This window comes from Salmo salar, chromosome 20 (assembly GCF_965601325.2).
Source record: "Salmo salar chromosome 20, fSalSal1, whole genome shotgun sequence".
Classification (NCBI taxonomy): Eukaryota; Metazoa; Chordata; class Actinopteri; order Salmoniformes; family Salmonidae; genus Salmo; species Salmo salar.
This window is the reverse complement of record NC_138310.1, coordinates 43296520-43320755: the sequence shown is the minus strand read 5'-3', so window position 1 is coordinate 43320755 and position 24236 is coordinate 43296520. Positions and strand designations below refer to the sequence as shown.

At 42.3% G+C, this 24236-nt stretch overlaps 1 protein-coding gene across 1 annotated transcript in view; it reads right to left on the bottom strand.

Annotated features, from left to right (window-relative positions):
* The window catches only part of dvl3 (dishevelled, dsh homolog 3 (Drosophila)), a 38483-nt gene extending 15154 nt beyond the window's left edge, over nucleotides 1-23329 (bottom strand). Inside the window, exon 1 of the mRNA NM_001140662.1 lies at nucleotides 22825-23329. Coding sequence (NP_001134134.1) covers nucleotides 22825-22985 — 161 coding nt within the window. The 5' untranslated portion in view covers nucleotides 22986-23329. The remainder of the gene's footprint in view (nucleotides 1-22824) is intronic.
* Nucleotides 23330-24236: the final 907 nt, after the last annotated feature.

Below are 24236 nucleotides of genomic sequence, written 5' to 3'. Positions count from 1 at the left end.
ATGCAAAACAATGTGTTGGAGAAGAAAGTAGAAGTGCAATATGTGCCATGTAAAAAAGCTAACGTTTAAGTTCCTTGCTCAGAACATGAGAACATATGAAAGCTGGTGGTTCCTTTTAACATGAGTCTTCAATATTCCCAGGTAAGAAGTTTTAGGTTGTAGTTATTATAGGAATTATAGGACTATTTCTCTCTATACGATTTGTATTTCATATACCTTTGACTATTGGATGTTCTTATAGGCACTTTAGTATTGCCAGTGTTACAGTATAGCTTCCGTCCTTCTCCTCGCTCCTACCTGGGCTCGAACCAGGAACACATCGACAACAGCCACCCTCGAAGCAGCGTTACCCATGTAGAGGAAGGGGAACAACTACTCCAAGTCTCAGAGTGAGTGACGTTTGAAACACTATTAGCGCGCACCCCGCTAACTAGCTAGCCGTTTCACATCGGTTACACCAGCCTCATCTCAGGAGTTGATAGGCTTGAAGGGGTGGGTATAATTTGTGGAACGTTCCAACAGGAATCTGTTCCAAAAAACGTAAAGTAAAAGGTTGCCAACCAACAACGCATACAAACCTAGCTAAATAGCTGCCGAATAGGCATCAACTCACCATGTAGCTTATTCTTAATGTTTGTCCATAGGCAACCAGAGTGAGGACAGACATTTTTCGGAATAAACGTGATGACTGAAAAACACAATGAAATAGACCACTCACTACCCGGTATCTTATTCTGCCGCTATACAACTTTGTATGCGTTGTTTTTTGGCAACCTTGTTATTTACGAAGTTTTTGGAATAGATTCCTGTTGGAACGTTCCACAAATTATACCCACCCATTGTTGCAACGACAGTGCTTTTTTCAGAAATGTGCTTGTTAAATCAACACCCGTTTGGCGAAGTAGGCTGTGATTCAATGATAAATTAACAGGCACCGCATCGATTATATGCAATGCAGGACACGTTAGATAAACTAGTAATATCATCAACCATGTGTAGTTAACATAATCACTAGTTAAGATTGATTGTTTTTTTATAAGATAAGTTTAATGCTAGCTACCACCTTACCTTGGCTTCTTGCTGCCCTCGCGTAACAGGTAGTCAGCCTGCCATTTAGGCTCCTCGTGGAGTGCAATGTAAGGCAGGTTGTTAGAGCGTTGGACTAGTAACCGGAAGGTTGCAAAAACGAATCCCCCCTGAACAAGGCAGTTAACCCCCGTTCCTAGACCGTCATTGAAAATAAGAATGTGTTCTTAATCTGACTTGCCTAGTTAACTTCTCTAGGGCCAGTGGGACGATTTCGTCCCACCTACGTAACAGCCAGTGGAATCCCGTGGCGCGATATTCCAATACCTTAGAAATGCTATTACTTCAATTTCTCAAACCTTTGACTATTTTACACCATTTTAAAGACAAGACTCTCGTTAATCTAACCACACTGTCCGATTTCAAAAAGGCTTTACAACGAAAGCAAAACATTAGATTATGTCAGCAGAGTACCCAGCCAGAAATAATCAGACACCCATTTTTCAAGCTAGCATATAATGTCACATAAACCCAAACCACAGCTAAATGCAGCACTAACCTTTGATGATCTTCATCAGATGACACTTCTAGGACATTATGTTATACAATACATGCATGTTTTGTTCAATCAAGTTCATATTTATATCAAAAACCAGCTTTTTACATTAGCATGTGACGTTCAGAACTAGCATACCCCCCGCAAACTTCCGGTGAATTTACTAAATTACTCACGATAAACGTTCACAAGATACAGAACTCCTCTATGCACTCGCTATGTCCGATTTTAAAATAGCTTTTCGGTGAAAGCACATTTTGCAATATTCTAAGTAGATAGCTAGCCCTGTGATGCCGGGCTATTTAGACACCCACCAAGTTTAGCCCTCACCAAAGTCAGATTTACTATAAGAAAAATGTTATTACCTTTGCTGTTCTTCGTCAGAATGCACTCCCAGGACTTCTACTTCAATAACAAATGTTGGTTTGGTCCCAAATAATTCATAGTTATATCCAAATTGCGGCGTTTTGTTCGTGCGTTCAAGACACTATCCGAAAGGGTAAATAAGGGTTACGCGCCTGACGCGTTTCGTGACAAAAAAAAAAGAAATCGAATTATTCCATTACCGTACTTCGAAGCATGTCAACCGCTGTTTAAAATAAATTTTTATGCCATTTTTCTCGTAAAAAAAAGCGATAATATTCCGACCGGGAATCTGTGTTTTAGTTCAAAGAGAGAGAAAGTAAAAACATGGTGTCGCCCTGTGCACGCGCCTCAGTCTGATGGTCCTCTGATAGACCACTTACCAAAGGCGCTAAAGTTTTTCAGCCAGTGGCTGGAATTACATCATTCAGCTTTTTCCCGGGTTCTGAGAGCCTATGGGAGCCGTAGGAAGTGTCACGTTACAGCAAAGATCCTAAATTTTCAATAAAAACAGAGCCAAGAAGCCCAACGAATGGTCAGAGAGGGTACTTCCTGTACAGAATCTTCTCAGGTTTTTGCCTGCCATATGAGTTCTGTTATACTCACAGACACCATTCAAACAGTTTTAGAAACTTTAGGGTGTTTTCTATCCAAAGCCAATAATTATATGCATGTTCTAGTTTCTGGGCAGTAGTAATAACCAGATTAAATCGGGTACGTTTTTTTTCCGGCCGTGTAAATACTGCCCCCTAGCCCTTTTTTTTTTTATTATTAAAAATGAAAATAAAATACAAAAACATTTTTTTAATGAAAAAAAATGAAAAAAGAATAAATCTTTTTTTTTAATGTACATTTTTTTTGTATATATACAAAAAAAAAATACATATTTTTTTTAAATACATTTAAAAGTACAAAAAATATTTAAGACAAAAAAAAATCTAAAAAAAATAAATACTAATAAAATAAAAATAAAAAAACGGCAAATCGGTGGCCAAAAATACCGATTACCAATTGTTATGAAAACTTGAAATCGGCCCTAATTAATCGTCCATTCCGATAAAAAAAAAAAAATATATATATATATATATATATATATATATAAAAAATAAAAAAAATAATAATAAATAAATCGGTCGACCTCTAATTGAAATGATCGATTGTCATAGATTTGTTTGAAAAAAAAAATGCTGACTGACAGTTCCTGACTTCCCTGAAAAGTTACATATCACGGGGGCTATTCAATGCTAATGCAGAACACCACAGGATATTTTTGTGCTGGTCAAGGGCAGTCAAGTCTGGGGTGAACCAAGGGCTATATCTGTTCTTAGTTCTACATTTTTTGAATGGGGCATGCTTATTTAAGGTGGAGAGGAAAGCACTTTTGAAGAGCAACCAGGCATACTGTACTGATGGGATGAGGTCAATATCCTTCCAGGATACCCGGGCCAGGTCGATTAGAAAGGTCTGCTCACTGAAGTGTTTTAGGGAGCATTTGACAGTGATGAGGCGTGGTCGTTTTACCGTGGACCCATTATGCACCCAGGCAATGAGGCAGTGATCGCTGAGCTCCTGGTTGAAGACAGTAGAGGTGTATTTAGAGGGCACGTTGGCAGCACGAGCTCTGAAGGTTGATGGGGGGCGATCAATTCACATATGGTGTCCAGGGCACAGCTGGGGGCTGAAGGGGGTCTATAACAAGCGGCAACGGTGAGACACTTGTTTCTGGAAAGGTGGATTTTTAAAAGTAGAAGCTCAAATTGTTTGGGCACAGACCTGAATAGTATGACAGAACTCTGCAGGCTCTCTCTGCAGTAGATTGCAACTCCACCCCCTTTGGCAGTTGTATCTTGTCGGAAAATGTTATCGTTCGGGAGGGAAATTTCAGGATTTTTGGTGGCCTTCCTAAGCCAGGATTCAGAGACGGCTAGGACATCCGGGTTGGCGGAGTGTGCTAAAGCAGTTAATAAAACAAACTTAGGGAGGAGGCTGCTAATGTTAACATGCATGAAACCAATGCTTTTACAGTTACAGAAGTCTACAAATGATAGCGCCTGGGGAATGGGAGTGATGCTTGGGGCTACAGGGCCTGGGTTAGTGGGCTATACTCAGCCTTGTCTCAGGGTAGTAAGTTGGTGGTCTGTTGATATCCCTGTAGTGGTGTGGGGGCTGTGCTTTGGCAAAGTGGGTGGGGTTATATCCTGCCTGGTTGGCCCTGTCCGTGGGTATCGTCGGACGAGGCCACAGTGTCCCCTGCCCCCTCCTGTCTCAGCCTCCAGTATCTATGCTGCAATAGTCTATTTGCCGGGGGGCTAGGGACAGTCTGTTATAGCTGGTGTAATTCTACTGTCTTATCTGGTGTCCTGGGTGAATTTAAGTATGCTCCCTCTAATTCTCTCCCTCTCCTCCCGGAAGACCTGAGCCCTAGAACCATGCCTCAGGATTACCTGGCCTGATGACTCCTAGCTGTCCCCAGTCCACCTGGTCATGCTGCTGCTCCAGTTTCTGCCTGCGGCTATGGAACCCTGACATGTTCACCAGACATGCTACCTTGTCCAGGAGCTGCTGTTTTCGACTCGCTCTCTCTACTGCACCTGCTGTCTCTAACTCTGAATGCTCGGCTATGAAAAGCCAACTGACATTTACTCCTGAGGCACTGACCTGTTGCACCCTCTACAACCACTTTGATAATTATTTGACCCTGCTGGTCATCTATGAACAATCTGGCCTTAAATGGTCATGTACTGTTATAATCTCCACCCGGCACAGCCAGAAGAGGACTGGCTACCCCTCAGAACCTGGTTCCTCCCTAGGTTCCTGCCTTTCTAGGGAGTTTTTCCTAGCCACCGTGATTCTACATCTGCATTGATTGCGGTTGAGGGTTTTAGGCTGGGTTTCTGTATAAGCACTTTGTGACATCTGCTGAAGTAAAAAAGAGCTTTATAAATACATTTGATTGGTGGCATCTCTGTGCATTCAAATTGCCATTGATAAAATGAAATTGTGTTCATTGTCCGTTGCCTGCCCATACTATAACCCCACCGCCACCATGGGGCACTCTGTTCACAACGTTGACATCAGCAAACCACTCGCCCACGCAACACCATACATGTGGTCTGCAGTTGTGAGGCCAGTTGGACGTACTGCCAAGTTCTCTAAAATGATGTTGAAGGAAGCTTATGGTAGAGGAGGTAACGTTGAATTCTCTGGCAAAAGCTTTAGGTGGACATTCCTGCAGTCATTTGTGACATTGTGTTGTGTGACAACTGAACATTTTAGACTGGTCTTTTATTGCCCCCCCCCCCCCCCCAGCACAAGGTGCACCTGTGTAATCAGCTTTTTGATATGCCACACTTGTCAGGTGGATGGATTATCTTGGCAAAGAAGAAATGCTCACTAACAGGGATGTAAACACATTTATGCACAACATTTGACAGAAAAAAAGTTCTGCTTATGGAAAAAAAAACTGCTCATGAAACATGTGACCTACACTTCACATGTTGTGTTCATATATTGGTTCAGTGTATAAACCAATACAAAAGTGTCCATGAATTATTATCCACATAATAATTCAAATGAAATTCACATTTCCTGTTGCTGCAGGATTATTTTCCTGCTGTGAGAAACTTAAAATTAAGATAGCACATCGATATATTTTATTTTCAGCATGAATAAGAGTAAGAAATCACACACATTCACACAAAGACACACTAGTAATCTGACAGGAACTCTACTGTATCACACACACACACACACCTGGAGATGTATTCAGACAAAGATGCTTTGAATAATGAGTTTACCATATGTCCTAGCGGACGAAGAGACGAAGACGCAGAGAGAAGAACACAGTGTGTGTGTGTAATGGCTAAGTCCTAAATGGCACCTGTTCCCTACATAGTGCCCTACTTTTGAGGGCTCTAGTCAAATGTAATGTAATATGAAATGAATAAAGTGCCATTTAGGAAGCACCCTATGGCTGTCCCAAGCGGTGGTGGCCATCCCCTGCGGATCATTTTATTAAGCACTGGAATAACAATAATAATCTCTCTCTGCATCTCTATCCATCCCTCCCTCTGCATCTCGATTACTCTTTTAATGCTTTTCTTCTCTGCCTCCCACTACCATTCTCTCCCTCTGCCTCCCACTACCATTCTCTCCCTCTGCCTCCCACTACCATTCTCTCCCTCTGCCCGACTCTCAATCTCTGCTTCTGTCTCCCTTTCTCTCTATCACTCATCTCATGCAAAGCCATGATTCAAACACAACATCTGCATATTCACCTCTGTAATAGGTAGAAAACGGTGCGACTGAGTGAGGCCACACAATGACATGAAACATTATGTTTTAATTAACTCCAAAGTGCCTCAGCAAGGTTTTCAATATGCACATGGATGTGCACACACAGGCTGCTACTGCTGCCTAAATTACATGGGGCAGGCAGATGAAATGAGATGCTTAAGAACTGATTATCCCCCATTCACTTTCTCTCTCACTACCCTGAGACCCCCGTGCCTGAGCAAGCTGTGATCTCATTCTCCCTCCTTCAGTTTCTCCCCCTCTATGTCTCGTCTAGATTCTCCTCCATCTCATGCTCCCTTTCTTTGACAGTCACTCGCTCCGTTTCTCCTATTTCCAGAATAAGACCAGCAGAAGAGAAAACTGTGCGTGAGCACGTGTGGTCGTAAATCGGTGTGTGTGTTAATGTGTGTGTCCATGGGATTACATGCGACTCCAAGTTAACAGCAGCAGCGGTGAGGGATATTAACTCTCCATAGTGTGGTGGTGATTGACATTGACTCAGCCTCTGAACCCACTGCCATGCTGGGAGGTTTAGGGCCTCCATGTACTTGTAAAAGAGGTCAGCAGCACTAATCCAGCAGCAGCACAGGATTTACCATTGTTCTAGCACTGAGTGAGCACTAATCCCACAGCAACACAAGCCATAGCCATCAAAACACAGATTATATTACATAAACTCACCATGATTTTACATACATTTTTACCTTGACGCTGCTGGATCATTCTCTAAATGCATGTCAATGGATGACACAACAACCCATGGGTGATCAATATGAACACTAGCATACTACTTAGAATGAAGTAATGTATTGGGCATGCATTGGAAGTAGTATGCTTGTATGGATATTGGATCGTAGTACATGTTTCTCAGCCTAACCTTAACCTTTATCATCACACGTCTGTCTCACAAGATCTCCAGACATCTTCGGTTCGGTCCACACGTTTCCTCTCATCCCAACTACCCTTCTCCTTCTCTCAATCCCTTTGCTCCTCTTGGTTTGTCCCTGAAACCCTCCATCAACAACCTCTGTCCTCTACGGCCTCTCCTCCCTGATTCCTCACCAACTGACATGACCTGAAAAAAAAGTGGTATTGATCCGTAGTTGGGTTCGATAGCCTATATAAATAGAGACCGGAGTGGTTCCTGGTCAGGTCCCACGGACCTCTCACAACACCAAAAGGACAACAAATGGAACTCAGACAACACATCTGCATAGACACACTCTCCCAGTCACACATACCAAGACAAGAAGAGGACACATGAACGTGTGGTTTATTACATTGGCACTTTAAAGTAAGAAAATTAACTACACAATGTTATTTTGTAACTATTGTATTTCAATTACCCTCATTGCAATTCTGATTGTAAAACTGCTTGATTCAGAATGACACACAAAAGAAAAAGTCAATTTTTTTATTTTAGGACACCAGCTAATAGCCATCACCCATGTGTAACCTCATGGCCTCTGCTGTGGGTTGGTTATAATATTATTATAATAATAATAATAAAGTCATTTAGCATCTGTTTTCCATAGTACCCTACAGTAGTGCATGCACACATTTTGGAATGGGTGGCCCCAGCAGGAATCGAACATATGATCCTGGCGTTGCAATCGCCATGCTCTACAAACTGTGCCACACAGGACAGCGTGCTATGGGTTGTTTGACTGGTTTAGCTATCTATCCAGGTCTGCAGGTGCAGACTGCTCCACTGATGTGGCAAAGCAGTGAAGCTCTAATAACTAGGCCCTGCATCTTCATAGCCCTCCCTGATTAGATTTACTACTGACATAAGACAGATGCTGCTCTGGATATACTGTACACGGATGGAGAGAGGGAGAAGGGAAGTGCTAGGAAAAAGAGGGAGGATGAAAGAGAGACTGAAGGGATGGGAAAGAGAGCAGGAGGGAAGGGATAGAGTTGAAAGGGGGGAAAAGGAAGGGTGGGTAATAATCTCAGAGGTTCAGAGTCTGCATCCTTTTATCTTCCCAGCCGTGAACAACACAAATAGGACCGAGAGACCGATTAAATATCCACAGAGACCAGACACAGCTAACATATTCCCCAGTACATGCTCACACATCTAATATGCAAATAGTCTCATGTAGACAGAGAAGAAAGAGGTGAGGACAAGAAAATAAAACAGGAAGAAGGGAGGAAAGTAGGTCAGCTTCCTTAAAGAAAGAAAGACACACACAGAGAGAATAGAAAAGGCCAGGGGCTGCATTTATACCCAATTTCATTGCGTCAATTTCACACCAAATATCTACGTGCACCATTTCTCAAAAGAATACAAATGTAAAAAAATAGATTTATAAACCGTTATCAAATCAGACCTGTCGTAAAACTGTCCAAATATTCTAAAATCCGCATCAATAAAATATGCGCATATTCCAACCAGAGATGCGTTTCCATCAAATTCACTTGTTCCAGATTTTTTTTAAAGTCTGCGCGTGATGACGTAGTGCACATAAGAATAACTTTTGGGGTTAAATTCCTATGTACCGAATAAAAAAAAACAGTAGTTAAATGGGTTTACTGATGGGTTTTGTCACTAAAGATGTTGCGTTATATAGAGAATGTGACCACTCTGTTATTGGCACGTGCGCTCTAGTCAATAGCTCGCAGATGCAGTGCGGGTATAGCCTAAATGACTAGATTATTATGGACAAAAGAGCGAGATTATTTTAATTTGTCAAAATGGCAGCCAAGCATCGATCATCATGTCAACAAAATAGTACCCTCGATATTCATTGGAAAGGAGAATCAAGCTCACCACCTTGCCTTTTCGCCACCCTCCCCTAACCCGGACGACGCTGGGCCAATTGTGCGCCGCCCTATGGGTCTCCCGGTTGCGGCCAGCTGCGACAGAGCCTGGACTCGAACCAGGATTTGTACACCACTGCCCCACTCAGGAGGCACATATTATATCAATATTTGCGCCTACTATGCTTATCCGCCGACCATTTCTCGCATAATAAATTTTTATGACAAAAAAAGATCCCACCTTTGTCTAGCACATTTTGTTTTGTCGACATTTGGAAAGTCTTCCGACAAATGTGTCATTTCCATCAGGCCTGTCGTGAAATGTTTTATCCGACATGCTTTACTCGCATAAAAATGTTGGATGGAAACCTGGTTAACAACGTCCTTTATTTGCAGTATAATTTGGCAGTTTGTAAAAGAAAGAGCCATGGCATATTTAAAATCACATTTCTGCAGAGGAGTGGGCAGAATGAAAAAGTCTCTGCTAAATATCTAAACAAACTACTGTAAATTCCGGACTATAAGCCGCAACTTTTTTACCACGCTTTGAACCTCGCGGCTTAAACAATGACGCGGCTAATATATGGATTTTTCCCGCTTTCAATTTTATTTTCTCCAAAAAAACACATTCTGTGACGTGCTCAGTTTTTTGCCGGCATGAAGCTTTCATTAGACCAATGAAATTGCCGAACGGGTTAAGGTTAAACAACTTTTTTGTTTACTGTTTAGATTAAATCGAGCGCTCTCAAACTTCCCATCATTCTGATTACGGTAGTCATTTTGTCACCATCATGGCAAAGACACGGAGAAATGCATATGATGCAGCTTTCAAGTTGAAGGCGATTGATCTGGCTGTTGGAAAAGGAAATAGAGCTTCTGCACGGGAGCTTGGTCTTAATGAGTCGATGATAAGATGTTGGAAACAGCAGCGTGAGGAATTGACTCCGTGCAAAAAGACAACTAAAGCTTGCTACTATTTTTTTATTTTTTGTTACAAGCCGTGTTTCGTTAAAGCCTATTTATTTTTGTTACAAGCCGTGTTTCGTTAAAGCCTGTGTAAAGTTAATTTGTTTCAATGTACCGGTAGGCAACTGCGGCTTATAGACATGTGCGGCTAATTTATGTTCAAAATAATATATATTTTTTAAATTCAATGGGTGCGGCTTATATTCAGGTGCGCTTAATAGTCCGGAAATTACGGTAAACATGTATGCTGCCTAGAGCAAGTGCATGTCCGCACATTCCGCAAGATTGATTGCATATTGGAAACAATTTAAAAGTAGGCTACAGCCCACACTTCTATGCAAAGGACAAATTGTTGTTGAATATTTTGTTCATGTCCTGCCTCAGTATAGCCTCAGATTAAATAGGTTTATGATGTCACGCTCCTATCGCACAGCAATACTGTAGCCTATACATACATACTGTCAAATATTTCACATAAGATACCAGTCTATTTACTGTGTAGGCAGAATAAAATAAATTATGCTGTATTTGGCAAAGGACTATGACAGATTCTGAAATGGAAAACGATCGGTCAGCAGAACGTTTGAATTCAACAATGTTTTGCATCAACTTTCCCCCCAAACTAAATATGCTGGACTGCCCACGATTTCTGAAACATTGTCTAGGCCACTCAAAACAAATTGAAATGAATAAATAGTAGGTTACATACAATAGTAGCATACATACTTCAAAGTAAAAGATCAACTGACAAATTTGTCTGTGGGCTATAAAGCACGCTGCCTATGGCATTACATACAGCAAAACCTTAGGCTATGTGTTTAGCAATTTACATAGGCCCAATTAAATGAGAGAAGTGCATAGAGCTAGGCGATATATCAAATTCATTTGATTAATTCGAATGTATGTATTTGTGCAATATTCCAAATGCCTGTATCACAGAATCTCAATTTCTTTTGTGGTATTTTTCATTTTTGAGCGTTTATGTCTGCTTGTTCTCATGTCTTTTTGGTCTCGTCTGCTCCTTCTGTGCTGTGCACCTTCCCATTTACACCCGAGATCTGTATACATCGCATTTTCCACGTTTTGTTACGTTACAGCCTTATTCTAAAATGTATAATATTTTTTTTTCCTTCATCAGACCCTTTACTCAGTACTTTGTTGAAGCACCTTTGGCATTGGATTACAGCCTCGAGTCTTCTTGGGTATGACGCTACAAGCTTGGCACACCTATATTTCAGGAGGTTCTCCCATTCTTCTCTGAAGATCCTCTCAAGTTCTGTCAGGTTGATTGGGGAGCGTCGCCGCACAGCTATTTTCAGTTCTCTACAAAGATGTTTGATCGGGTTCAAGTCCGGCCTCTGGCTGGGCCACTCAAGGACATTCAGAGACTTGTCCCAAAGTCACTCCTGCGTTGTCTTGGCTGTGTGCTTAGGGTCATTGTCCTGTTGGAAGATGAATCTTTGCGCCCAGTCTGAGGTCCTGAGTGCTCTGGAGCAGGTTTTAATCAAGGATCTCTGTACTTTGCTCCATTTATCTTTCCCAAGATCCTGACTAGCCTCCCAGTCCCTGTCGCTGAAAACCATGCACACAGCAAGATGCTGCCACCACCATTCTTCACCGTAGGGATAGCACCAGGTTTCTTCCTGACGTGACACTTGGCATTCAGGCCATAGAGCTAAATATTGGTTTCATCAGACCAGAGAATCTTGTTTCTCATGGTCTGAGAGTCCTTTAGGTGCCTTTAGGCAAACTGCCTTTTACTGAGGAGTGGCTTTGGTCTGTCCACTCTACCATAAAGGCCTGATTGGTGGAGTACTTCAGAGATGGTTGTCCTTCTGGAAGATTCTCCCATCCCCACAGAGGAACTCCGGAGCTCAGTCAGAGTGAACATCGATTTCTTGATCACCTCCCTGACTAAGGTCCTTCTCCCCCGTTTGCTCATTTTGACCAGGCAGCCAGTTCTAGGAAGAGTCTTGGTAGTTCCAAACTTCTTCCATTTAAGAATGATGGAGGCCACTGTGTTCTTGGGGACCTTCAACGCTGCAGAAATGTTTTGGTACCTTTCCCCAGATCTGTGTCTCAACACAATCCTGTCTCGAAGCTCTACAGACAATTCCTTCGACCTCATGGATTGGTTTTTGCTCTGACATGCACTGTCAACTGTGGGACCTTATATAGACAGGTGAGTGCCTTTAACAAATCATGTCTAATCAATTGAATTTACCACAGGTGAACTCCAGTGAAGTTGTAGAAACATCAAGGATGATCAATGGAAACAGTATTCATCTGAGCTCAATTTCGAGTCTCATAGCAAAGGGTCTGAATACTTATGTAAATAAGGTATATAAACTCAGCAAAAAAATAAACGTCCTCTCACTGTCAACTGCGTTTACTTTCAGCAATCTTAACATGTGTAAATATTTGTATGAACATAAAACAAGATTCTACAGGCATAAACTGAACAAGTTCCACAGACAAGTGACTAACATAAATGGAATAATGTGTCCCTGAACAAAGGGGGGGTCAAAATCAAAAGTAAGTCAGTATCTGGTGTGGCCACCAGCTGCATTAAGCACTGCAGTGCATATCCTCCTCATTGACCAGTTCTTGCTGTAAGATGTTACCCCACTCTTCCACAAAGGCACCTGCAAGTTCCAAGACATTTCTGGGGGGGGAATGGCCCTAGCCCTCAACAGGTCCCAGACGTGCTCAATGGGATTGAAATCCGGACTCGTCGCTGGCCATGGCAGAACACTAACATTCCTGTCTTAGAGGAAATTATGCACAGAATGAGCAGTATGGCTGGTGGCACTGTCATGCTGGAGGGTCATGTCAGGATGAGCTTGCAGGAAGGGTACCACAAGGGAGGAGGATGTCTCCCCTGTAACGCACAGCGTTGAGATTGCATGCAATGACAAGTTCAGTCCGATGATGCTGTGACACACCGCCCCAGACCATGACGGACCCTCCACCTCGATCCCGCTCCAGAGTACAGGCCTCGGTGTAACGCTCATTCCTTCGACGATAAACGTGAATCCGACCATCACCCCTGGTAAGACAAAACCGCGACTCGTCAGTGAAAAGCACTTTTTGCCAGTCCTGTCTGGTCCAGCGACGGTGGGTTTGTGCCCATAGGCGACATTGTTGCCGGTGATGTCTGGTGAGGAACTGCCTTACAACAGGCCTACAAGCCCTCAGTCCAGCCTCTCTCAGCCGATTGCGGACAGTCTGAGCACTGATGGAGGGATAATGCGTTCCTGGTGTAAGTTGGGCAGTTGTTGTTGCCATCCTGTACCTGTCCCGCAGGTGTGACGTTCGGATGTACCGATCCTGTGCAAGTGTTGTTACAAGTGGTCTGCCACTGCGAGGACGATTAGCTGCCCGTCCCGTCTCCCTGTAGCGCCGTCTTAGGCATCTCACAGTACGGACATTGCCATTTATTGCCCTGGCCACATCTGCAGTCCTCATGCCTCCTTGCAGCATGCCTAAGGCACGCTCACGCAGATGAGCAGGGACCCTGGGCATCTTTCTTTTGGTGTTTTTCAGAGTCAGTAGAAAGGCCTCTTTAGTGTCCTACGTTTTCATAACTGTGACCTTAATTTCCTACCGTCTGTAAGCTGTTAGTGTCTTAACGACTGTTCCACAGGTGCATGTTCATTAATTGTTTATGGTTCATTGAACAAGCATGGGAAACAGTGTTTAAACCCTTTACAATGAAGATCTGTGAAATTATTTTGATTTTTACAAATTATCTTTGAAAGACAGGGTCCTGAAAAAGGGACGTTTCTTTTTTTGCTGAGTTATACTCAGCAAAAAAAGTAACGTCCCTTTCTCAGGACCCATATATATATTTTTTTTAATAAATTTGCTAAACATTTCTAAAAACTTGTTTTCACTTTGTCATTATGGACTATCGTGTGTAGATTAATGTTATAGCCTTATTCTAAAATCATTAAAAAAAAGTGAAGGTGTCTGAATACTTTCCGAATGCACTGTATAATGATGAGATGCTCATGTCTCTGCCCTAATAAATGGGAGTCGTTGTCCCAAAAGCGGGAAGGCAGGCAACAAACTTAGTTAGCCTTTCGAACCATACCCTGTTTGCTTCAACTTTTCGAATTTTGAGCAGAGCAGACACTACTAAAACGGATGTACCAATAAACATTAATTCTGGAAAATTCATGCTCAGTATGTTGCGTGTGCATAAACGGTACCACGTTAGCAGCATTATAGTCAAATAAAGATTTTTATACTAGCTGATCGGATGACTGTTTTATAAAATGTGCAATAAGCATAAAACAATTATATAAGGAATTGGCAACTCGTTCTCATTCTGAGAAATAAGGTAAGCCACTTGATTTCAACATCTGAACAAAGTTGACAGGCTAGCATGCTGTTCAAACAGTTGGAGACTGACAGAAGGTTGTGTTCATAACAATTTAACTGGTTTGCCTTGGTAGCTGTATTCAGAGCTTGTGAAATTATACCTAGATCCAAGTTGGATAAACTTGAAATATAAATATTAGCTGGGCTTGTGCTTAAGAGTGTTCATGAGACCGGTGTTAACTTTCTATAATTCCTGCTACATTATTAGTGAATGTGCATTATGCAAGGTTCTAGATACATTTTTAACAAAATAGATTTTTTATATAGACAGAGCTGGTTTTTTTTCCATTTAACTAGGCAAGTCAGTTAAGAACAAATTCTTATTTATACCCTCCCCTAACCCGGACAACGCTGGGCCAATTGTGCAGCCAGGGATCGAACCAGGGTCTGTAGTGACACCTCTAGCACTGAGATGCAGTGCCTTAGACCGCTGCGCCTCTCGGGAGCCCTGAGGTAAACAATGCAATTGTATATATAATTATTGCATATACTGTAGTCTTTCAAATTTGTGATTGACTTAGTGTTCTTGTTTGTCTATTGCTATTTTTGTATAACGTGCTCTCAGATCACTGAAACGCCACCTGATGTGGTGAATGTTGTTGAACTAGATCAGAACACCTTCTCAGTCACGGGCTGAGAAGGATAGAGTTTTGACCAGGTAAATTTTTTTGTCCTCTGTTAATTCATTTTCTTGCCCTCCAAGAGATATATAAGAAATGGATTTGTAATAATATGAAATATAATTGCATTTATTTCTGTTATCAATCAAGGTGAGATTGAACATAGACAAGGTGCTGGAGAAACAGAGCTACTGGAGCAGAATCAAGAAGGCGACCAAGTGCTTCGACATCCGGGCGAATGGTTTGGAAGAAAGGCGAAAGGAAGGTGAGACCTGGGAAACCTCGCTGCTCTTTCGCTCCTAGCTGGGATCACCATCCGTTAAGGTGAACATAAAAGTCTCAGATAACTATTTGCATTTGCACACAAAATTACCTGAAGATACCACTTAATTTTTTTTAATAACACTGATATTTTTCTCTTTGTCTTCTTAGGGTTACTTCGGTGGAAGCCAATAATCATCTCCAATGGGAGCAGCTGGACGCTCCACACTTCAGTGAAGCCTATGAGACAAAGTATGTTAAGCTTCGGTTGACGTTTGAGGAAGCCAGAAATGGTAGTTATGCTGAGCTTATAAAAATGTAACTCTTTAATTTACCTCTCCAAATGACTTTAGGACCATCGACTGTCTAAACCACCCAGGAGGTATGCCATCCACCAGAATCAGTGAGTTCGGATCAGTCGGATACTCTGTGCTCTGAGTCGGAGGGGTACCAGCTTGAGGTGGGCTATACCTTCAAAAACGGTTGAAAAGTACATATCTCCCATTTATAATACTACACTACTCCATCTACTTTTCTCACAGTAAAGTGTAACCTGTGTGTTTGCTTGTTTACATCTCTGTCTCCTACCTTTTTCCTATGCTCCTGTTCTCCAGGACCTTGGGGTTCTGCCCAACACCCAGACGTGGATCCACCTGATGTCCTCCATTACCTGTTCTCCAGGACCAAGAGGTTCTGCCCAACACCCAGACCTGGATCCACCTGATGTCCTCCATTACCAACCACCCTCCAACTTTTCATTACATCATCTACAGCTACTGTTGTTGTCATTATCTGCTAAGAAAGTTATTGCTCTATCATACTGGGAACATACCCCAAACTTTTGAACGGTAGTGTAACTTAGAAATGTCCTTTTTTTTTTTTTTTTATACAAAATTTGCTTTTGTCCATTATCCTATAATCGAACCCACAAATGCTGATGCTCCAGATACTCAACTAGTCTAAAGAAGGCCAGTTTTATAGCTTTTTTAAAATCAGAACAACAGTTTTCAGCTGTGCTAACATAATTGCAAAAGGGTTTTCTAATGATCAATTAGCCTTATAAAATGATAAACTTGGATTAGCTAACACAACGTGCCATTGGAACACAGGAGTGATGGTTGTTGATAATGGGCCTCTGTACGCCTATGTAGATATTCCATTAAAAAAAAATGTAAAAGCAGTTTCCAGCTACAATAGTCATTTACACCATTAACATTGTCTACACTGTATTTCTGATCAATTTCATTTAGTTTAATGGACACAATTTTGCTTTTCTTTAAAAAACAAGGACATTTCTAAGTGACCCCAAGCTTTTGAACGGTAGTAGAATATTTGAGACACACAGATTAACTAAAAACACGAGCACTGCAAACACTCAGAACCAAGAGACACTCAGAACCAAGAGAGCAGCAGTGCCTGGACTTTTCACTCTCCCTCTTCAAGTCCCACTTACAAGACTGGCTGCCTGTTGAAAACAAGTGACAGGCAGAACCTCCCACCCACCTCCTCTCTTTTCAACACGCCATCTGTGAAAATAAATTAAATGACAACTGTACCAAAAAAAGATCCAAGTTTAAATATTTAAATCTGAAATATTGCAAGGTTGGTTTTCACAGCCGTTTCATAAGGTGTTCATTGTTGTAAATTGCTCGGTATCCCTTGATGGTATTAGTTCAACATTAATCATTGTTGTATCCTGGGACCTACAATAGATACATATATATTCAACCACAAGGGTGTACTAATGATCTATGTGAGATTAATCATAATAGAGGACTACTGAAATGATATTAGTTCAGTGTAGATAAGGGAAGGGCAGGTTAAAATAAAAACATGACTGCCAGACAAGCCAGTTTATGAATCAAATGGATCTACATATGAATGGAGTGGAAAGGTGCTGACTTTGTGGTCACTAAGGTCAGGGGTGTAAAGTACTTAAGTAAAAATCCTTTAAAAGTACTACTTAAGTAATTTTGGGGGATATTTGTACTTTATTTTGGAATGTAGTGAAGTAATCTACGTTTTACTCTAAACATTTTCCCTGACACCCAAAAGTACTTGTTACATTTTGAATGTTTCGCAGGACATGAAAATTGTCCAATTCAAGCACTTATCAAGAGAACACCACTGGTCATCCTACTGCCTCTGATCTGGCGGAATCACGAAATACACATGCTTCGTTTTTAAATTGTCTGAGTGCTGGAGTGTGCCCCTGGCTATCCGTAAATTCAAACAGAAAATAGTGCCGTTTGGTTAATATAAAGAATTTTAAATGATTTATACATTTAAATTCTTAAGTATATTTTAGCAATTATATTTACTTTTGATAAGCATGTTTAAAACCAAACACTTCTACTGAAGTAGTATTTTAAGTGAGTCATTTTCTATTAAGGTATCTTTACTTTTACTCAAGTATGACAATTAGGTACTTTTTCCACCACTGTGTAAGGTAAGTAACAATGTGACAAGCAAATGACACATTTTCGTTGCTATTTCTGAAACATAGCAACGTTTAAGACTTGGATTTCATGTTTAAATGCTAACAAGGTAACCATAATACATCACAGTGATGTCTATGATGGCGCCGGAGGAAATGGCTGCTGTTTTACGGGCTCCTAACTAATTGTGCTATTATGTGTTTTTTCACGCATTTTGCACATAATGTTTCTGCCACAGTCTCTTATGACCGAAAAGAGCCTCTGGATATCAGGACAGCGATTACTCATCTCGTACTGGACAAAGCTTGTTCTTTAACGAGTCGGACGCAAAGGATTTACTTCAGACACCTGACAAGGCCCAAATCCCCGTCAATCGCATGAAGAGACGGAGAGATCAGGGACGCAGGTTGGGGAGCCTTGTAAGGATCCGACGGCGAAAGGGTAATCCGCCTGTACCGTCAGTCCTATTAGCCAACGTGTAATCATTGGATAATAAAATGGATGAGCTCAAGACTAACCTACCAACGGGACATTAAAAACTGAAATATCTTATGTTTCACCGAGTTGTGGCTCAACGACGACACGCATAACATACAGCTGGCTGTGTATTCCGTGCATCAGCAAGATAGAACAGCTGCCTCTGGGAAGACAAGGGGTGGCGGTCTGTGTCTATTTGTCAATAACAGCTGGTGCATGAAATCTAATATTAAGGAAGTCTCAAGGTTTTGCTCGCCTGAGGTAGAGTATCTCATGATAAGATGTAGACCACACTACTTACCAAGAGAGTTTTCATCTAGATTTTTCGTAGCTGTCTATTTACCACCACAAACCGTTGCTGGCACTGAGACCGCACTCAATGAGCTGTATAAGGCCATAAGCAAACAGGAAAATGTTCATCCAAAGGTGGCACTCCTAGTGGCCGGGGACTTCAATGCAGGGAAACTTAAATCTGTTTTTGCTGATTTCTGAGATACTCTACCTCAGGCGAGCAAAACCTTGAGACTTCCTAAATATTAGATTTCGTGCACCAGCTGTTATTGACAAATAGACACAGACCGCCACCCCTTGTCTTACCAGAGGCAGCTGTTCTACCAGCATGTTAAATGTGCAACCAGAGAAAAAAATATATATAAAACCTCTAGGCCACCTTTACTCCACACAGAGACACGTACAAAGCTCTCCCTTGCCCTCCATTTGGCAAATCTGACCATAATTATATCCTCCTGATTCCTGCTTACAAGCCAAAACTAAAGCAGTGACTCACTCAAATACAGAAGTGTACAGGACTGTTTTGCTAGCACAGACTCGATTATGTTCCGAGATTAAATCTTCTGATGGGATTGTGCCCCATCAGTCACTGGCTTCATCAATAAGTGCATTGATGACGTCTTCCCCAATGAACGTACATACATACATACATACATACATACATACATACATACATACATACATACATACATACATACATACATACATACATACATACATACATACATACATACATACACACACTACATACATACATACATACATACATGGATTACAGGCAATGTCCACACTGAGCTGAAGGGTAGAGCTGCCACTGTCAAGGAGCGGGACTATTTCCCAGAAGCTTCTAAGAAATCCCGCTATGCCCGCCGATGAACCATCAAACAGGTAAAGCGTCAATACAGGACTAAGATTGAATCGTACTACACTGGCTCCAACCCTCGTCGGATGTGGCAGGGTTTGCAAACTATTACGGACTACAAAGGGAAGCACAGCTACGAGCTGCCAGTAACATGAGCCTACCAGACGAGCTAAATGACTATGCTCGCTTCGAGGCAAGCAACAGTGAAACATACATGAGAGCACCAGCTGTTCCGGACGACTGTGTGATTACGCTCTCTGTAGCCGATGTGAGTAAGACTTAAACAGTTTAACTTTCACAAGAACGCAGGGCCAGACGGATTACCAGGACGTGTACTGACCAACTGGCAAGTGTCTTCACTGACAATTTCAACCTGTCCCTGACCGAGTCTGCAATACCAATCTCTATTGCACTCCACACTGCCCTTTCCCACCTGGATAAAAAGGAACACCTACATGAGAATACTATTCATTGACTACAGCTCAGCGTTCAACCCCATAGTGCCCTCAAAGTTCATCAATAAGCTAAGGACCCTGGGACTAAACACCTCCCTCTGCAACTGGATCCTGGACTTCCTGACGGCCAGCCCCCAGGTGGTAAGGGTAGGTAACAACACATCTGCCACGCTGATCCTCAACACGGGGGCCCCTCAGGGGTGCGTGCTCAGGTCCCTCCTGTACTCCCTGTTAACCTATGACTGCATGGCCAAGCACGACTCCAATACCATCATTACATTTTCCAACGACATATCAGTGGAGGCCTGATCACCGACAATGAGACAGCCTAGAGGTCAGAGACCTGGCCGTGTGGTGCCAGGATAACAACCTCTCTCTCAATGTGATCAAGACAAAGGAGATAATTGTAGACTACAGGAAAAAGAGGACCGGGCACACCCCCATGGCCATCGACAGGGCTGTAGTGGAGCAGGTTGAGAGCTTCAAGTTCCTTGGTGTCCACATCACCAACGAACTATCACAGTCCAAACACACCAAGACAGTCGTGAAGAGGGCACAACAACAGCTATTCCCCCTCAGGAGACTGAAGATATTTGGCATGGGTCCCCAGATCCACAAAAAGTTCTACAGCTGCACCATTGAGAGCATCCTGACTGGTTGCATCACCGCCTGGTATGGCAACTGCTCGACCTCCGACCGCAAGGCGCTACAGAGGGTGGGGAGTATGGCCCAGTACATCACTACCTACCATCTAGGAACTCTATACCAGGCGGTGTCAGAGGAAGGCCCAATTTTTTTATTTTTTTATTTTTTTTAATTAAAAAAATAAGACTCCAGCCACCCAACCATAGACTGTTCTCTTTGCTACGGCACCAAGTCTGGAACCAACAGGACCCTGAACAGCTTCTACCCCCAAGCCATAAGACTGCTAAACAAGACTGCTAAATATCTAATTAAATAGCTACCCAGACTACCTACATTGACCCTTCTTTGCATTAATTCTCTTGCACTGACTCTATGCACACACACTGGACTCTACCCACACACTCACACCAACACACACGGGTCTTTCTATTGGATATCAGAGAGACGTCAACTTACCAGCACTACAACCAGGAATACGACTTTCTCAAAGCGGATCCTTTGTCTGCACCTCCCAGGGCATTTGAACTGATTCCAGAGGCCGACCCAAAACAACCCTGTTGGAGGAGACGGTGCCACCAAGCGGCTGTCATGTGCCTTTTACTGAGGAGTGGCTTCCATCTGGCCACTCTACCATAAAGGCCTGATTGGTGGAGTGCTGCAGAGATGGTTGTCCTTCTGGGAGGTTCTCCCATATCCACAGAGGAACTCTGGAGCTTTGGCAGAGTGACCATTGGTCTCCTCCCTGACCAAAGCCCTTCTCCCCCGATTGCTCAGTTTGGCCGAGTGGCCAGCTCTAGGAAGAGTCTTGGTGGTTCCAAACTTTTTCCACTTAAGAATGATGGAAGCCACTGTGTTCTTGGGGACCTTCAGTGCTGCAAAAATTTGGTGGAACAGATGGAACCCATCTCAAGGATGTTAAATGGAAACAGGATGCACCGGAGGTCAATTTCGAGTCTCATAGCAAATGGTCTGAATACTCATGTAAAGAAGGTATTTATTTTTATACATTTGCTAAAATGTCTAAAAACCTGTTTTCGCTTCGTCATTATGGGGTATTGTGTGTAGATTGATGAGGGAAAAATGTATTTAATACATTTTAGAATGAGGCTGTAACGTAACAAAATGTGGAAAAGTCAAGGGGTCTGAATACTTTCAGAATACACTGTATATGTACATAACTACCTCAATTACCTCGTACCCCTGCACGTCGACTCGGTATTGGTACTCACTGTATATATAGCCATGTCATTTGTTACTATTCAATGTGTATTTATTCCTCGTCACTATTAACTTTAACTCTGCATTGTTGGAAAAGGACCCGTAAGTAAGTATTCCAATGTTAGTCTATACCTGTTGTTTACGAAGCATGTGACAAATAACATTTGATTTGTATTATTGAACTTTGTATTTCTGCTACAATTCTGTTGTATGCAAAAAAGCGATAGGTGCTTAGAAGAACATCTGAAGAGTGATTATTTTGCTTTCTCTCAACGTAAATAGTCCAAGGCCGCATAGTAACATCACATGGACACATCTGTACGTCCTAATGAACGCGCCTTACAATAGCCACATTGCCGTCAGCACAGATCACATTTATTTTATCGCTCTCCGACACATTCAAGCTAAGCTCTCTCACACACACTGTAACGACGGTTAAATGTATGAGGGCAAGGAAATTAAACCTAATTTTCAGTTGATCACAAAAGAGCCTGGCACGTCAAACTTCTCCGTGGTCCCAAGGTCTCAAGAAAAAATTAAGGCAGTGGGAATGGACACTATCAAGTTCATACTCTGCCAAGCATTTTATTGGACACAAGCACAACGTTCCGTTATTACTTAGAAACTTCTTATGCTCGAAAATGATCTGAACAGCCGGCCGCGCTTCTGAGAAAACGCAAAGCCTTGCGCTTTAGTAACAGTCGACTGACAGGGTTTCCACCCTCTAACCTCCCCAAAGCATAGTTTTTTTTAGTGGGGTTTGAGTTTGGAGAGCCTCAATCCCTGCTATGTGACAAATTGAAAGACTTCCAACCGCACCACTGCCCCCACCCCTCTCGCCAGTGCTGCCAATAACCGGAGTCCTCCATTTCCAAAATGGACGCTCTTGCAACATGAAAGAAACTACAATGTATTCCATTTAATCAGATAACATATTTGTAACATATTTGTAACCTATTCAAAACACTGGTGGGAAAGCTATTTTCAGCAATGCGTAAAGGCGCCCTTAAAGTCCTAGGCTATCAGGTGACATTGACAAGAGCGAGGCAGAGCGCAGAGAATCAGTACGTGAATGTAAAATCATATCTTTGCAACTGTATAAATCACATGAAAGATAAACACACCACTTCTACGCTCCATATGTAGATAGAAGAGCAGCAAAATAAGTTACTTTGCCTATTTTGCACAATGGTCTTACCCGAAATCATCGTCCATGGATTTGAAGAAAAATGTATAGTTGGGTTTATTGAGGACATTTTTGAAGTCTGCAAGAGTAACCCTGTCGGCAGCGATGGGCAGCTTGACCAGGTACGGAGTTTCCTGGTCGTCCAAATGATATATAATTTTGGTATCCCCCATGGCGAGCCTCTGGGGAGGGTAAGGCCGGGTACATCCAGCCCCGGGTCCACACTCTGCCTCCCTGGCGCTGGGTCTACCACAGCGTCTCCTCTTGCCTGTATCCCGGCTGTTGTCAACTCTTCGCTCTGCTGCGCTTTAAACGATCCTCGCACGACGCGGACTGATGTGTCCAAATAAAATACGTTTAAAATAAAATGACATCTACAGTTACAACTTGGTATTGTTTTTGTTCGTTGCAGTCTCTCATTACACAATAATGGAACTGGGTTAATTTGCGCCTGTTATGAGCCTCAGATTGCGCTCTATATAGCGTCGGAGAGTGCTTTTCCTGCACGTTGTAACAGCTGTCCGCAGATGTGTAAGAATAGCCCCTTCTATCGACTTTACAATGAAACTCCCTCTAGAGGACTGGGAATGAAATTAACAAAAAAATTGGTGTAAGACAATATGATTTGAACTCTTGAAGATTTAAGAAAATACGGATAGAGCAAAAATATAAACGCAACATGCAACAATTTCAAAGATTTTACAATTTATTTCAATTGACTGATTTCTTTATATGAACTTTAAAGTTCATATAAATATAAATAAATTCAATAGGCCCTAATCTATGGTTTTCACACGATGGCTCACTCACTGGGGAGCCAGGCCCATCCAATTCGAATGAGTGTTTCCCTACAAAAGGGCTTTATTATAGACAGAAATACACCTCAGCACCCCCTCAGACAATTTCACAGTTGAAGAAGCCGGATGTGGAGGTCCTAGGGTGGCGTTGTTACATGTGGTCTGTGGTTGTGAGGCCACATATATTTGACATACTCCCAAATTCTCTAAAACGACATTGGTAGAGAAACTAACTTTCAATTATCTGGCAACAGCTCTGGTGGACATTCCTGCAGTCAGCATACCAATTGCATACTTCCTCAAAACTTGAGACATCTGTGACAAAACTGCACATTTTAGAGTGGCCTTTTATTGTCCTCAGCACAAGGTGCACCTGTGTAATGATCATGCTGTTTAATCAGCTTCTTGATATGCCACACCTGTCAGGTGGTTGGATTATCTTGGCAAAGGAGAAATGCTCACTAACAAGGATGTAAACAAATTTGTGCACAACATTTGACGAGGTGGTGGTTCTCCTCTCTCCTTTCCCTGGGATGTGGAAGAATAGGTCACTTGTAACTGAGTGGGTGGCTAAGCACTCCTGTAGAGGCCATGCATCAGGTCATTGACATATTTCAGGAACTGTAA